The sequence below is a fragment of the Oncorhynchus mykiss genome, chromosome 2 (assembly GCF_013265735.2).
Source record: "Oncorhynchus mykiss isolate Arlee chromosome 2, USDA_OmykA_1.1, whole genome shotgun sequence".
Taxonomy (NCBI): domain Eukaryota; kingdom Metazoa; phylum Chordata; class Actinopteri; order Salmoniformes; family Salmonidae; genus Oncorhynchus; species Oncorhynchus mykiss.
The window spans coordinates 86124426-86141568 of NC_048566.1; the positions used below are offsets into that span (position 1 = coordinate 86124426).

Here is a 17143-nt window from a genome sequence, read left to right on the forward strand (position 1 = left end):
GAACTGGATTTAGAATGATTGAACCTCCTATGTGTTGATTTGGTCAAGGCCACCCTGAGTATTTTATATTGAGAAGTAGGTAGGTAATACAGTACTCAAGACAACATATGCCAGCGGTTTACATGTTTCTTTGTGGCAGTTGATAAATAAATGTAACTATTTCAAGGACTATACTGCAATTCTCAACACACTCAAATTCCTTTGATATATGTGAAGCTGGGGCTCCCCCTTCTGGCAAAAATAAATATGGCCACGTTTTGGGAAGAATATGGTTCACTCCTGTGAAGGCGATTTTCAGAGAGCAGGAATGGCATTTGGGCCAGTTACCTTTAACCTTTAAAGTGAGGGGCGGTGGTGAAATTCCCTGGAAATGTAGGCTACACGATTATATAATACATACATAATTTCCCGCACATACAATATTCTGTTGAGCTTGACACCTGTTTTTTGTATAGGTTAGAGCGAGCATAATCTATTGTTAGCCGTGTTATTTAAAGAGTTCATGAAACTCAACTTCACCTCCGGTCAGCCAAAAAAGTATCGACAGGGTTTTGGGCCAGTTACAGAGCTGTCAGTCTTCAAATTGAATTTGTGGCCTCTGTTCCCGTCAATTGTGTTTAACACTGCACCTTGAGCACCTCAGGATTGCCGTGTGAACCGGCACATTTCCCTAACATGCAACCGGCTCTCGTCGTGATCTGGCTGGCCGCTCTACAACAATCCATTCCGGTCAATTGTTTCCCTGTACACCTAGACCTGTCGCCGCCGCACAGGACAATCAAAGGAATCCTCGCGCGCTCCGAGTCTGTCGATACAGGACATTATTTATGGAAGGTGAATTTGAATGGACATGTAAAGAAAGCCATCTTCACAAACTCTCTCGGTAAGTGTATTTTTCTTTATTTAACTATTTTCATACTACCCAGCTAGCACATTTGGTTCCTTGGAAGTTGTGGGAATGTACATTTTTGGTTCAGATGTGTCACCACCGGTTCTAAAGTGGTGTGACAAAAGTATTGCGTGTCTTTTCAGGGGCCTGGAGTTTTTCCTGATCTCATGACCTGGGCCCGGTTTCCCGATAGTAATAAAACATTAGTATGCCTAGGTTTCAACAATGCATATTTCCTACTACATGCGTTTCCCAAAACACCACGCAGAGAGCATGTTCGCTAAATGTGTTGATACTGATAGGATCAGAAGAAAGAACACTGCTCTCGGATCTCCCTTTCCAATCTTACCTTAATATTTGAGATATCACATATGACTACAAATATTGAGGCGGCTTATTCTAATGCTTACCCTATAACAATGCACTAAATCCATTAAATATATTCATGCCAACATTACCGAAAGTAGTGTACAAATAGTTAAATAAAACTAAATTTCATTAACATAAAATGGATTGCAATATTATTCAAATATATAGGTCTATGTAGCCTATACTGTATTTCTTTTAATACAGGGTTTTCATTTAAAGTGTCTTTATGTCCTTCGCTTGTTTTGCAAAGAAATGGGCAGCTTTGTATTTGTAGTCACTGTCACATTCATTCTAAAGTTAATCAGCAACCACATAAAGACAAACATCTTGATTTTGTGTTTAACTGAGATCTTGTGTATAAAGAGACGCAAAAAGGCATTCACAACGTACTTAGCTGTTCGAGTAGTCTGAGGCGGTCATTAAAAAAAAGGCATTCACACCGTACTTAGCTGTTCGAGTAGTCTGAGGCGGTCATTAAATAACCAGTGTTTTTCAAGAGCAACTTTAGTAACGTTGGTTTTAGGAAACAGCTCAGAGATCTAAGGATGCTCCTACGACGGTTCTAATGATGAACGTAGGCTTTAAATGCTTTTGGGAAACTGGGCCCAAGTCAGGTAAAACTATGGGTCCTATTCGTAGGTTATGTCAAAATATTATTATTATTATTATAGATGTATCTTCCCAATTCATCTTTGCTTTGACTATGGGGCTGTGCCATACACATTTACCTAGCTGAATGCATTCCACCGAAATGTGTCTTCTGCATTTAACCTACCCCCCCCCCCCCCCTCCCCCTGAATCAGAGAGGTGCAGTAAGCCTGCCTTAATCGACGTCCATGTCAAATCAAATGTTATTTGTCACCTACAGATGTTAATGTGAGTGTAGCGAAATGCTTGTGCTTCTAGTTCCGACAGTGCAGTAATATCTCACAAGTTATCTAACAATTCCCCAACAACTACCTAATACATACATCTAAAGGGGTGAATGAGAATATGTACATGTAAGTATATGGATGAGTGATGGCCGAGCGTCATAGGCAAGGTGCAATAGATGGTATAAAAATACAGTATATACATGTGATATCGGTAATGTAAGATATGTAAACATTATAAAAGTACCATTATTTAGAGTGCATTGTATAAAGTGACTAGTGATCCATTTATTAAAGTGGCCAGTGATTGGGTCTCAGTGTAGGCAGCAGCCTCTCTGAGTTAGTGATTGCTGTTTAGCAGTCTGATGGCCTTGAGATAGAAGCTGTTATTCAGTCTCTCGGTTCCAGCTTTGATCCACCTGTACTGACCTCACCTTCTGGATGGTAGTGGTGTGAACAGGCAGTGGCCCGGGTGGTTGATGTCCTTGATTATCTTTTTGGCCTTCCTGTGACATCGGGTGGTGTAGGTGTCATGGAGGGCAGGTAGTTTGCCCCAGGTGATGCGGTGTGCAGACCGCACCACCCTCGGGAGAGCCTTGCGGTTGAAGGCGGTGCAGTTGCTGTACCAGGGTGTGATACAGCCCGACAGGATGTTCTTGATTGTGCATCTGTAAAAGTTTGTCAGGATTTTGGGTGACAAGCCAAATTTTTTAAGCCTCCTGAGGTTGAAGAGGCGCTGTTGCGCCTTCTTCACCACACTGCCTGTGTGAGTGGACCATTTCAGTTTCTGTGATGTGTACACCGAGGAACTTAAAACTTTCCACCTTCTCCACCGCCCGGGGAGCAGTTGTTGTTGTTGGGGGGTTAACTTCCTTGCTTAAGGGCAGATATCTAGCTAGGCTACTAAAGCTACTAGTTTTTGTTAGCTAGCTATAGATTGGATCATTCTAGCTAGTTTTGGAGGATGACTTAACTGCTTTTATTAACACATACCTTGATTTCCATGAACATTTGTGTTTGTTCATGAGGCAGGCAGGAGAGGGACAGTCATCAGTTAACACAGCCAGAAAGTTATAAACCCCGCCTATTTCAAAAATGTCTCATCTTAAAATCAGATTATAAACCTAACGACACTGCTAACCTTGTGCCTTGTGGGGGTTACCACGTGAAATCTCAGATGCTGTCTCGCCACGTTTTCGGGCAGCCTTGTTTCACAGGAACGAAGCCATATGTTTTCTGACGGGTAAAACACATTTTTTAAACATTCTGAGAGCAGAAGTAAAAATTGACTGTTCTGGGAACGTTTATTTTTAAGTTGCAGGAAGGTTCTGAGAACGTTTTACTCTGGTTCCTTAAATCTTTTCCTGGGAAGTTTTATTAACGCTCTGAGAACAGAAATTATAGGTTATTAGGAGTTTTCTTAATAACTTTAAAAAAAAAACTAAATGTTTCAATATTTAATAACACTGCTAGCTTATTTTGGGTATAAAAAAAAGCACAAGATAGGACAATGGAAATTCCTTTCCTTAGGCATTAATCATGCAAACACATACATTTAAATAACGAGGCAGCTGTGAGATTCTAACCTTTAATCTTCTGTTCAATATACATGGAATTAGTCCACTACGCCACCAGGATGGAGCTAACATGTCGTGTTTTCTTACCAATATAAAGCTGTTATTTTTAGTCTATTCAAACAGACCCTATTTCAAAGCAAACAAGCACTCATTAAGATCAGGTGTTGCCAATTTAGTGGGCACGACCAACACACTTAAGATAGAGGATTGAGAGTTGTGTTGATGCTGAGAACGGAATGTATGTTTTTCAATACAATCTTAGAATGGTCTCTCTGAACGTTACTAAAGTTTGCTTGCGGTTTTTATGGAAAGTTTTCTTGAACTTCTCGGGAACATGATTTTAAATAGAACCATTAGGAAACCTGTAGGAAACTTTATCTGTAAGTTCTGAAATTCCCACAGAAGAATGTTGTTTCTGAACTGTTAGAGAATATTCCAAGTGTGTGTGTGTTGAGAATGTTCCAAAGTGAAGCAACTATCCTGTAGGGGTTGATACCTGTATTGTGACACTCATTACTATCGCGTCAAGGAAACGAAATACGATGCGGCTTTAACTTATTTAGGAAAACTGTCCTAATGTTGGAAAAAAACATTGTTGTCATCCAGAGGCACACTTATTTTTATATTTTCAAGCCATAGCACACAGTATTTTACATACAGTAGGTTTTTAAAGGACCAAAGAGTGTTGCTCTGCGTTTTAATTTTTGCCATGGAAAAATAAATATTATGATACTGGTATCATCCCGGCCTTACTATCCTGCACCATTCTCAGAAAGTTGTGGGAATGTTGTATGTAAAATAACCATAGGACAGCCACGCTCTCACCAAGCTCTAAGAAACATATGGTTCTCAGAACGTTATGTGCTAGCTGGGTATGCTTTATTTTGTAGTTAATTTCACACACAGATTTCAGTCAAGTTTTCACACTCAAACTAAAGCAACTGTACAGATAATGTCAAAATTAACTAATTCAACAAAGTGCCTTATTTAGGATTGTTTAATCATTTACCAAAAGGAATCCATTGTCTGTCTCTATGTACAGTATGAAATTGTGACATGTTTTTTTATTTTTCCATAGTTGTCCTCCCAATAAGAACAGAAACAAGTGACTTTGTGTCAATATTGGACTTGAAAAGTAAACGTTTCTTATGCGTCGACGTCGAGGAAAAGTGGTTCAGTTCTGTAGGTATTGCATGGCAAGTCATCCATGGATGGCCACTCTGGGAACAGTCAAATCTCTAATTTCCGTAGAATCACTTAACCTATTCATGTGAAATTCAAGTTGTGTTTCTGTTGTCACTCCCTACCAGATGATGTTCAGCAGGAAAGAGTGCCTTTTCCAGCACAGGCGGATGGAGAACCATGTTGACGTGTTCTATTCATCCAGCAATGGACTGTTGCTCCTACTGGAAGGGGCTGAGATCCCTGTGAAAGGGTATGACTTGTTAAAGAGACACATGGTTTACAGAAGGAAGAGGAGCCAACAGGAGAACCCAGATGCAGACTCCATGGAGGATCAGGACCTGGCTATGCAACAGGACCAAGAACGAGCTGGCGCCATTTCCAAGGAGACCATCACTTCTTGTGACGACCCTTTGCGGGTGTTGCATTCCAATAGCCCAGGCAGTCCTACCAAAATGGCTGTGCAAAAGGTAGACAAAGTGGCCCAGGGTGGTCTAGCGGTCTAAGCAGATGCCTCTGGCACATGTCTACAGTGTTGTCATAGGTGTGAATCCAACCTACTGCCCTCTCTCTTTCCCTACTATCATCCTCTCTCTTTATCTTAGGGGTAGGCAATCCTGTTCCTGGAGTGCTTGCAGGATTTTGCCCCAACTAGGCATCACACCAGACCAAATGAGCAAATTGACTAAATTCAACACACCTGGTCTTCCAAGTTGGTTAAATCAAAAACATGAAGTCCTTGCGTCACTCCAGAACCAAGGTTGCCTAGTCCTGCTCTAACTGTTCAATAAAGTCAGAAAATTGCTTAAAAATATATTTTTAAAATGGAAAATGCAGAGAAAGAGTGAAGCATTGGCCAATGGCTTGACTCGTAAGGCCAGAGAAATGAGCTTTGAATTTGAAGCTTGTCTGGAAAATGTTTAAACTTTTTGCTAGATAACATTAAGGGATATAATGCCATGCACCAGTGCCTCAATCCTTATGAGTTTTTGGTTTTGCAATCGTAGTCTGGATGGAGGGGTCACAATACAACTTGAGAAGGAGCACGTTAGATTGAAACAAGGAGGTGAATTAGAAAGCTGATCAGTGAGCATCATGAGAAACAGTCTTACATGCTTATATACAAATCATTCAAATCCAGACAGAAAATATTTACACAAGAAGCAGTCTAATATCACACAGTCAAAACTCTCCGTCGTTTAGTTAAATTCACCATATTCTGCGATTCTTCTTAAGGTCATTAATGAGTGGATGAGAATGGGTGGATGAGACCATGTGTATAGTGCAGTGAGAAGCCAACCCTTTGGTTATGCAAGGGTGTGATGCACTTTTTCACTGGGACCAGAAATCGGCCCTGGCATTTGTAACACACCGGCCCATTTCTTTCCCCAAGGCCCAGACAGCGACCAATTTTGTGGCCCCCATTCTTAGCCTGATGATGATGATGATGATGATGATGATCATTTTGCACAAAAAAAAAACAAGTTAGGCAGGCCCACGAGGTAAACAATCAACCGGCCCATCTGGAATTTTTCACGAAATGCCTGATGACCAGTCTGCCCCTGCACTTTTTAAATATTTACATTGCAAAACACTTTCAAACAGTTTGGACTTTCATCCTTGACACAGAGAAAACCAATCAAATCATCCTGAAAATATGCATCCTCATTATGAAATGGGCACTTCTTGTTTTTATAACAGTGTATAAAAAGTTGAGGCAGGTCACCCATTTCCTTTTCTACATTACTTAGAATCGTCTATCAATTCATACAGAGAGACGTTTGAGTAGCAGTTGATGAGGGGCCTGTTTGGCAACGTTAAACATAATTTGTCCTTTTTGGGTAACGCCTGGGTTGAACCAGTGTCATGTGGTCCTTTTAACTCCTTTTAAAAAGTACCATTTTAAACTGGTTTGGTATTGAGCCTGATGTTGCAATATTTTTTTTGCATGAGATTTTGCTATGTATGTCAAAATGGACCAACATTTCTGTATGAATGATTGTAATTGACAAGTAAATATTAATTGATACAACATTGCATTAATGCATTGTAACTTCTATTAATTGAAGACCATTTTTCAATGGATGTGTTATGGTATTACTATATTTTGTCAATCTATAGGTTGTGGTGGATGTTCACAATGTTTAAATATGGTAAATACACTATATATTAAAAAGTGGACACCCCTTCAAATTAGTGGGTTTGGCTATTTCAGCCACACACGTTGCATGGCTGTGTGCTCGATTTTATACACATGCCAGCAATCTCCATAGACAAACATTTGCAGTAGAATGGCCTTACTGAAGAACTCAGTGACTTTCAACGTGGCACTGTCATAGGAAGCCACCTTCCTAACAAGTCAGTTCATCACATTTCTGCCCTGCTGGAGCTTCCCCGGTCAACTGTAAGTGCTGTTATTGTGAAGTGGAAACGTCTAGGAGCAACAATGGCTGAGCTGCGAAGTGGTAGGCCCCACAAGCTCACAGAACAGGACCGCTGAAATGCGTAGCGAATAAAAATTGCATGTCCTCGGTTACAGCACTCACTACCGAGTTCCAAACTGCCTCTGGAAGCAACGTCAGCACAATAACTGTTCATCGGGAGATTCATGAAATGGGTTTCTATGGCTGAGCAGTTGCATACAAGCCTAAGTTCACCATGCCAAGTGTCGGCTGGAGTGGTGTAAAGCTCGCCGTCATTGGACTCTGGAGCAGTGGAAACGCATTCTCTGGAGTGATGAATCACACTTCACCATCTGGCAGTCCGACAAACTAATATGGCTTTGGCAGATGCCAGGAGAATGCTACTTGCCCCAATGCATAGTGCCAACTATAATGTTTGGTGTAGGAGGAATAATGGTCTGGGATGGTTTTTCACGGTTCGGGCTAGGTCCCTTAGTTCCAGTGAAGGGAAATCTTAACACTACAGCATTTTGTATTTTTATTTATTTATCCTTTATTTAAGTAGGCAAGTTCGTTAAGAACAAATTTTTATTTACAATGACGGCCTACCCCGGCCAAACCCTAACGACGCTGGGCAAAATGTGTGCCGTCCTATGGGGCTCCTAATCACAGCCGGTTGTGTTACAGCCTAGAATGGAAACAGGGTCTGTAGTGTCGCCTCTAGCATTGAGATGCAGTGCCGTAGACCGCTGCGTCACTCGGGAACCCATACAATGACATTCTAGACAATTCTGTGCTTCCAACTTTGTGGTAACAGTGTGGGGAAGGCCCTTTCCTGTTTTCAGCATGACAATGCCCCTGTACACAAGGCGAGGTCCATACAGAAATGGTTTGTCGAGATCAGTATGGAAAAACTTGACTGGCCTGCACAGTGCCCTGACCTCAACCCTATCAAACACCTTTGGGCTGAATTGGAACGCCGACTGCGAGCCAGGCCTAATTGCCCCACATCAGTGCCCGACCTCACTAATGCTCTTGTGGCTGAATGGAAACAAGTTCCCACAGCAATGATCCAACATCTAGTGGAAAGCCTTCCCAAAAGAGTGGAGGCTGTTATAGCAGCAAAGGGGGGACCAACTCTATATTAATGCCCATGATTTTGGAATGAGATGTTTGACGAGCAGGTGTCCACATACCTTTGGTCATGTAGTGTATATCAAGGTTGTGTTTCGCTGTCATTTGAAACCATACCAAATGTTAGCTGGTGCTGGACACCATTAGGAAAAAGCAATGAGCCATCACAATATAATGTATTTATACAAATGTATTCACATATTGCTATTTATAATGTGTAATATTTTGTATGGATGCTTATTGTCTTATCATAAAATATATACACTGAACAAAAATATAAACAACATGCAACATTTTCAAAGATTTTACTGAGTTACGGTTCAAAAAGTAAATCGGTCATTTGAAATAAATAAATGAGGCCCTAATCTATGGATTTCACATGACTGAATACAAATGTGCATCTGGTCACAGATACCTTTAAAAAAGGTGGTGGTGTGGATCAGAAAACCAGTCAGTATCTGGTGTGACCACCATTTGCCTCATGCAGCGTGACAACTCCTTCACAGAGTTGATCAGGCTGTTGATTGTGGCCTGTAGAATGTTGTCTCATCCTCTTCAATGGTTGTGTGAAGTTGCTGCATAATTAAATCACATTTTATTTGTCACATACACATGTTTAGCAGATGATATTGCGGGTGTAGCGAAATGCTTGTGCTGAAACATGAGGTGCTGGCAGCGGATGAATGGCATGACAATGGGCCTCGATCTCGTCACGGTACCTCCGTGCATTCAAATTGCCATCGATAAAATGCAATTGTGTTTGCTTTCAGTAGCTTACTCCTGCCCATACCATAACCCCACCGCCACCATGGGGCACTCTGTTCACAACGTTGACATCAGCAAACCACTCGCCCACACGACGCCATACACGCTGTCTGCCATCTGCCTGGTACAGTTGAACCGGGATTCATCCATGAAGAGCACACTTCTCCAGCATGCCAGTGGCCATCAAAGGTGAGAATTTGTACACTGAAGTCGGTTACGACACCTAACTTCAGTCAGGTCAAGACCCTGGTGAGGATGACACGCAAGCAGATGAGCTTCCCTGAGATGGTTTCTGAAATTCTTTAGTTGTGCAAACCCACAGTTTCATCAGCAGTCCGGGTGGCTGATCTCAGAAGTTCCCGCAGATGACGAAACCAGATGTGGAGGACCTGGGCTGGCATGGTGACACGTGGTCTGCGGTTGTGAAACCTATTGGATGGACTGCCAAATTCTCTAAAATAACGTTGGAGGCAGCTTATGGTAAAGAAATTAACATTAAATTATCTGGCAACAGCTCTGGTGGATATTCCTGCAGTCAGCATGCCAATTGCACGCTCCCTCAAAGCTTGAGACATCTGTGACAAAACTGCACATTTTAGAGTGGCCTTTTGTTGTCCCCACCACAAGGTGCACCTGTGTAATGATCGTGGCATTTAATTAGCTTCTTGATATGCCACACCTGTTAGGTGGATGGATTATCATGGCAAGAAGCAAATGCTCACTAACAGGGATGTAAACAAATTTGACATAAATATGCTTTTTGTGCATATGGAACATTTCTGGGATCTTTTATTTCAGTTCATGAAACATGGTACCAAAACTTTACATTTATATTTTTGTTTAGTGTAAACGGAAACAGATCTAAATATGACTAATTCTGACATATTACTAATGTACATAGCATTTGAAAGAATTGTTTCACACTAGGTTCATTATCACACCTTGTTCGTACTGCTTTCAATGCAGCTCTAGGTAACACTTTACATTAGTAGTAATGCTGTAATTACTACAGTCACAACATTGTTGTTTTCTAATAGCATAGTAATGGGGTTGAGTGGTTTTAGTTATTACGTCAGTGGAAGGAAGAACGGTCCATCTCCCTCTTTTGTAAAGGCAAAAACTCAATTACTATGCAATTAAAATGCTATTATCCTACTCTCCTGACTACTATATATTACTGGTATAATTACAGTATTACTACATAGGTTTAGACAACTTAATATAAAGTGTTACCCAGCATTCATTCATTAACGTTGTGGTTGGATTCCAAGAGGTAAAACTGGTCAATCACAAATAGCCTTTCATGAGCATGAAGTTCTGTTTTTCACAGAACAGATAGAACATGATATGAGTAGTTGCAAGAAGGAGATGTGATGTTATAAGATGTATAAAGAAATACATTAAACCAGCCAAAAGTTTAAGTAATACGAAAAGGCATTGTGCCTGGATAAACAAGTCTGTTTTTAAAATGTTTCTTAAAGAGTGTTCTTTATTTATTAGCATTTTTTTTATTTGAACATTTGTAGAATAAGCCAAAAGTCCACATTTCACTCACCAAATAAAACTACCGGTAACATAGAGAACATTTAGATGGTGTCAATGAATATGAAATTTGAATTTCAAAGACAGTGCTGTAGGTTTTTAACAAGTCAGCTGGTTATGCACGCAGTGATGAGATGGAATAGGAGAGCTTCAAAATATGATTGTTTATTTTCTCAATCTTCATTGTGTTGCATAATGTACATTAAAATACTATCAGACAAATACATATACACTACCGGTCCAAAATTTTAGAGCACGTACTCATTCAAGGGCTTTTCTTTATTTTTTGCTATTTTCTACATTGTAGAATAATAGTGAAGACAAAAGCACTATGAAATAACATATGGAATCATGTAGTAACCAAAAAAGGTTTTAAACAAATCAAAATATATTTTATATTTGAGATTCTTCAAATAGCCACCCTTTGCCTTGATGATAGCTTTGCACAATCTTGGCATTATCTCAACCAGCTTCCCCTGGAATGCTTTTCCGACAGTCTTGAAGGAGTTCCCACATGTGCTGAGCCCTTGTTGGCTGCTTTTCCTTCACTCTGTGGTCCGACTCATCCCAAACCATCTCAATTTGGTTGAGGTCGGGAGATTGTGGAGACCAGGTCATCTGATGCAGCACTCCATCACTCTCCTTCTTGGCTAAAAGAATCAGAGACAATGTCACCAGCAAAGCACCCCTACACCATAACACCTCCTCCTCCATGCTTTACGGTGGGATATACACATTTGGAGCTCATCCGTTCACCCACGCCGAGTTTCACAAAGACATGGCGGTTGGAGCCAAAAATCTCCAATTTGGACAAATTTCCACGGGTATAATGTCCATTGCTCGTGTTTCTTGGCCCAAGCAAGTCTCTTCTTATTATTGGTGTCCTTTAGTTGTGGTTTCTTTGCGGCAATTCGACCATGAAGGCCTGATTAACACAGTCTCCTCTGAACAGTTGATGTTGAGATTTGTCTGTTACTTGAACTCTTTGAAGCATTTATTTGGGCTGCATTTTCTGAGGCTGGTAAATCTAATGAACTTGTCCTCTCCAGCAGAGGTATCTCTGGGTCTTCCATTCCTGTAGAGGTCCTCATGAGAGCCAGTTTCATCATAGCGCTTGATGGTTTTTGCGACTGCACTTGAAGAAACGTTCAAAGTTCGTGAAATTTTCCGTATTGACTGACCTTCATGTCTTAAAGTAATGATGGACTGTCGTTTCTCTTTGCTTATTTGAGCTGTTCTTGCCATAATATGGACTTAGTCTTTTACTAAATAGGGCTGTCTTCTGTATACCACCCCTACCTTGTCACAACACAACTGATAGGCTCAAACGCATTAAGAAGGAAAGAAATTCCACTACTTAACTTTGAAGAAGGCACACCTGTTTATTGAAATGCATTCCAGGTGACTACCTCATGAAGCTGGTTGAGAGAATGCCAAACGTGTGCAAAGCAGTCATCAAGGCAAAGGGTGGCTATTTGAAGAATCACAAATAGAAAATGTTTAACACTTTTTTGGTTACTACATGATTCCATATGTGTTATTTTATAGTTTTGATGTCTTCACTATTACTCTACAATGTAGAAAATAGTAAAAAAAAAAGACAAAATAAGAAAGAAAAACTCTTGAATGTGTAGGTGTTATGAAACTTTAGACGGGTAGTGTATGCCTTAAAATAATTTTAAATAACTCAACCAGATTCCTATATGGAGTCTGTGTATATCTCAGTCAGCCCGATTCACACTCAAGAGGCCAAGGCGAGTCAGGCCAGCCCAGTACCACTTTGCCTATCTACCATAGTTGCTGGAACCATGCTAGAAAGGACAATGTGAAAAGAAAATATCCTAAACAGCACGATACGGTTCTAGTCGGCCCTATAGTGTGAACCAGGAGATTATTTACTTCAACCCCCTCCACTCTACCCCTCCTCTTAGATGTGCTCGCACCTGTTGATGAAGACACAGCGGATGGCTGAGAGGGTGACGCCCGCATCCCCTTTTGTCACAGTGAAGATAAACCGACATATGCCCGTGTTGGGACAGAGAGCGATCACATGGGACATGTCCAACCCCTGGGGTAAAGGACACTTTAGCTCATCCACAAGGTAGCGCATGGCCACACGTATTAGGGCCCCATGGCTGACCACCAGGGCATGGGCAGGAACATCTCTGGTCCCATCATCTGGCTTGCCTGCAAGAGCCCCCTCTGGCATCCCTGTCTCCCTCTGTCCTGGTCTGCAGTGGTCAGCCACCATGCGCTGGAACAGGTGCTCCAGAAACTCTTTGATCCGCATCTTCATCTAATACAGAACAAAGCACTCTTATTCACAACACAGACTCATCCTTCCCCTTCCCTTCCTCCACCCACGCAACAGACTGGTTGACACCATCCTGATGGAGGGGCCAACAGCTTGTCCTGTGTGGCTAGAGTGTTACTGGGCCCAGGGGCCATTCTGTCACATAAACTAGCTGTTGGATCACACTGACACTGAACGTGTGACCTGCAAGCTGAGTCCTAATTGGCAAGTCAATGTACGTTCTTGGTCTCAATGGAACATTCCCCCACACTTTAAATTAGTTTCTCCAACTGAAGTAGCGACTTTTCAAACGGTCATTGTGTGGCACCAAAGGCCTATGTACTTTGATCCCCACTTCAAAAGCATCAAGCAGACAAACCTCAATCAAATTCATTTGATGAAGGGACCTGTTATGCAAAACATGTATTGGACATCTTCAGAGTCAAGGATGGATTACCCTGTGTAAAGCATGCCAAAGGTGCCATCTAGTGTTGCTAAAATGTATTGCATCTGGTCTCCCATCAGTAGTATTTCAGAGAGCGTGAGAGAGAGAAAGAGAGAGATAGAGAGAGCAATGCCCTCAGGATCCCCCAGAGTGACTCACCTGTTCTATAGTCTCTCCCCCTGGAGGAGTGAAGTCCAGCCACGATTGACCAGCCGCTGTAGCCATGTTCTTCATGTCCACCACCAAGCCCCCCTCGGCACTCCCAAAACTCTGAGAAATAACAGGCTCTTTACTGTATGGCCTTGAGTACATAAACACACAAGGTCATAGAACAAGGTCATGTATAACACACACAACCTCACGTGCAAACAAACACACACACACACTGAGAATGAAAACCGCATCTATGGAAACAAGATATTGACAACCTTCAGCCCAGAGAAAGGGTACTCACCCTCTCTTTAAGTGATGGATCGGTGACAATTTCTAGGCCAGAGCAACTACTGTTGTGTTTTACAATTGCTTCGCAAGTCTGTAACAAAACAGACAAAACAACCATTCACATACAGGAGAGATTTTTTTCATAAACTTCTACCTACACAATCCAATCTAATCCGCGGGCCTTCCCAACACATAATAATGGGGTCCAATTATATTCTAAAAGATGCTAAGGGGTCTGTGACATCATCACCACTCACCTGGCGGGCACGGGCCATGTCACTGACAAACACGTTGGTGAACTTGACGTCTTTGAGATATTTTCCTGCAGCCTCTGCCTGCTGCATCCCTATGTCTGATAGAGACGAGTCTATCGCCTGGCCTGGGGGATTGGGAAATGCCCAGGATTGGCGTGATACTTTAGGCCACAGTGATATGCCATTGAAACATGAAATCTAGGAAATCTATTGGGATGATCTGTTCCAAAGCTATAACTTTGTGCATTTCATCCAAGAGTCTTTCTAATGCAGTGGTTCTCAACCAGGGGTACTAGGACCACAGGTGTTACTTGAGAAGGCTCATGAGACCATAGGTTTACTGGTAAAATGCACGAGGGGGGAGTATTTCAGGGGTACTCCGGGGAGAGCAAAATTCAGTTGGTGGTACAGTAACCGAAAAAGGTTGGAAACCACTGCTTTAATGTATCCAACACAGTATCAAAACAAAGACACAGATGTGCTTTTACAGTAAATCATACCTTGTAGGAGGCCTTTTTTATTCCATTCTGTTTCACCACTGGGGGGAAAAAACTATCTATAAGCATGTAATAAGACAATAATAACATAGAATACAATTCAATACCGAACTATCTATAAGCATGTAATAAGACAATAATAACATAGAATAGACAGCCCCATCTAATGGGAAATAGATCTAAATGTATGGTTTAGTTAGTAGTAGGGTATTTCTCTTTAATCAAACTGTATTACTATTGAAGCAGTGATCGACTTGAACAGGACTGCTGTAACTCCTTGACATTTCATGAGAAGGAAGGCTGAACATTCACACTCAGTCTGACCTTTTTGTTGACGTTAACTTCAGCCGCTGGAGTAATGCGACACCAGCTCAGCGTAATGCGTCTGTGCGGTGGCCATGCACTGATAGCATGCAAGCCATTCAAATTCTAAATTGTACTATGATAAGCATTTATCCGTTTTTGACGTGCACCTTGTCAATAACCATTCACTGTATGTAGCAACAGTATCGGGCTACAGTCTACAGTTGCATTGCAAATGGAAACACACATACACTGAATAGTAATGAATCGACCGCTAGTATCTTCTGAATAATGCCCACTTACTGTCGAACTATCGTTATGCCAAAGGTAAGCATTGTTATCCTTTTAAATTTGAGGTAGTTGATGAACCTTAAATCGCAATTCTTCAAAATGAACTTTCCTCCTGTCACCTGCAAAACACAGCACGAGCACGTCTGTGTATACGGTAATGACGTAAAGACGCTCTGCAATATGATTGGCCATGTCCCTTCTAGTACAGGAATGACATTAAAATGGTAAGATAGCATTTTATATGGTGTATTTAATGTAAAATGCAGTAAAACAAATTGCCTATACATTATTAGCGTTTCAGCGAAGCTGTGAAACCTATTGTTATTCTTTAAAAAAAAAAAAAATCCCATAGTCAAATCACTCAAGCATAGATTGGTAACTTTTTTTCTTCTAATTTGGCACCCAGAAACTAGAAGCCATGAGAAACTTGGTCAAGATCAACGGCACCTATTGGCCTATAGGTGTCGCTGCTATAAGTGGTCTCACTAGAAACAGTCATATTTGCAGCCCCGTTTACCTCGAGACTTGAAACTTTGTGTGTATGTGTCTTTCCTCATGCTGAACAAATTTGTCTCAATGACCCAAAAGGTCCGTCAGGATACATTTTCCTCAGTTTTGGACATTTTGGAAAACTGCTTCTCATGAACCATAAATCCAAGCTACGCAAACCGGGATTGATTAAGAGATGGCTGAGTTATTAATAAATCAGGAAATCAGATTTTACGTGTCCATTTAAATCCTTTCTAAATCCACTTCACATTGGCCTATCATCTTGTCATTGCTATCATGGACGTACCTAAGATGAAGCACACCGATTTTTTTTAAATTAATACTTTTTTTAAACAAGGGAACTATTAATAACTTATTCTTTGCATATGTAACGCTAATGCTCAAAACCATCTTCTACTTATGAACCATACATCAGATTCAATCCAGATTTTGTATTTAGACTCATGATTGCACATAGACTAGGGGGCAGTATTTTAATGTTTGGATGAAAAACGTGCCCAAAGTAAACTGCCTATTCCTCAGGCCCAGAAGCTAGAATATGCATATAATTAGGAAAGAAAACACTCTAAAGTTTCCAAAACTGTCAAAATATTGTCCGTGAGTATAACAGAACTGATATTGCAGGCGAAAACCTGAGGAAAAATCATCCAGGAAGTGTTGTTTTTCTGAAACTACTCTTTCCATTGCAAGCTTATCCTCCATTTAAAGGGATATCAACCAGATTCCTTTCCCCATGGCTTCCACAAGGTGTGAACAGTCTTTAGACATAGTTTCAGGCTTTTATTCTGAAAAATTAGCGAGAATGATCCCATCACGTCAGTGGATAGCCAGATGTCCTCAGATTTGTGCATCTGCTAACGGGATCTGAGCGGAAAGAGGTTTGAAGAGAGAATTCCGACATGATAGAGTGCCTGCTTTGTTATCCAACTCATCCTGTGAACCATGTTTTTATCTGCTTAAAAAATGTGTTGCTTTAAAGGCCCAATGCAGACCTTGGTATTTAAATATAAAATCATTTCTGGGTAACAATTAAGTACATTACTGTTGTTTTTGTCAATATAAATAGTCAAAAAGAAACAGAAAAGCAATTTCTCAATCAAGAATTTAGTTAAGACTGTCTGGGAGTGGTCTACGTGACCTAATTGGACAAGCCTAATAGGAGGGATATTTAACCTGAAAACCATCTATTATTGGCAGAGAGGTTCAAAACTCTCTTTTATTGGTCTATTAACTTATATTGCCTGGTGATGTCGCCAGGCAGGCCAACGCTCCATCCCACCAAAACATGCTGACATTTCAGGCGGTCTTTTCAAACAGCTCTTACACAAAAAATGGCATTATCATAACTTTTCACAATTTCGCAGTATTATTCCAACT

General features: G+C 41.0%; 2 protein-coding genes across 4 annotated transcripts; one reads left to right on the top strand and one right to left on the bottom strand.

Annotated features, from left to right (window-relative positions):
• Positions 1–332: 332 nt before the first annotated feature.
• LOC110498357 (fibroblast growth factor 23) lies at positions 333–7042 on the top strand. Of its 2 annotated transcripts, none has more exons than XM_021574980.2 (3): positions 333–883; positions 4786–4889; positions 5018–7035. In XM_021574980.2, exons 1-3 carry the CDS (start codon positions 676–678, stop codon positions 5393–5395), a joined length of 690 nt encoding a protein of 229 aa, XP_021430655.2. In that variant the 5' UTR covers positions 333–675; the 3' UTR covers positions 5396–7035. The 2 variants fall into 2 exon arrangements, with proteins under 2 accessions (XP_021430655.2, XP_021430660.2); XM_021574985.2 differs by lacking the exon at positions 333–883 and adding an exon at positions 915–1872 and having other exon boundaries at positions 5018–7042.
• Positions 7043–12265: 5223 nt separating this feature from the next.
• Positions 12266–15402, bottom strand: tigara (TP53 induced glycolysis regulatory phosphatase a). Of its 2 annotated transcripts, none has more exons than XM_021575002.2 (6): positions 15269–15402; positions 14666–14703; positions 14169–14290; positions 13925–14002; positions 13630–13740; positions 12266–13028 (listed from the first exon to the last, which is right to left on the bottom strand). In XM_021575002.2, the coding sequence occupies exons 1-6, from the start codon at positions 15298–15300 to the stop codon at positions 12660–12662; spliced, it is 750 nt and encodes a 249-aa protein (XP_021430677.2). In that variant the 5' UTR covers positions 15301–15402; the 3' UTR covers positions 12266–12659. The 2 variants fall into 2 exon arrangements, with proteins under 2 accessions (XP_021430677.2, XP_021430669.2); XM_021574994.2 differs by having other exon boundaries at positions 14987–15386.
• Positions 15403–17143: the final 1741 nt, after the last annotated feature.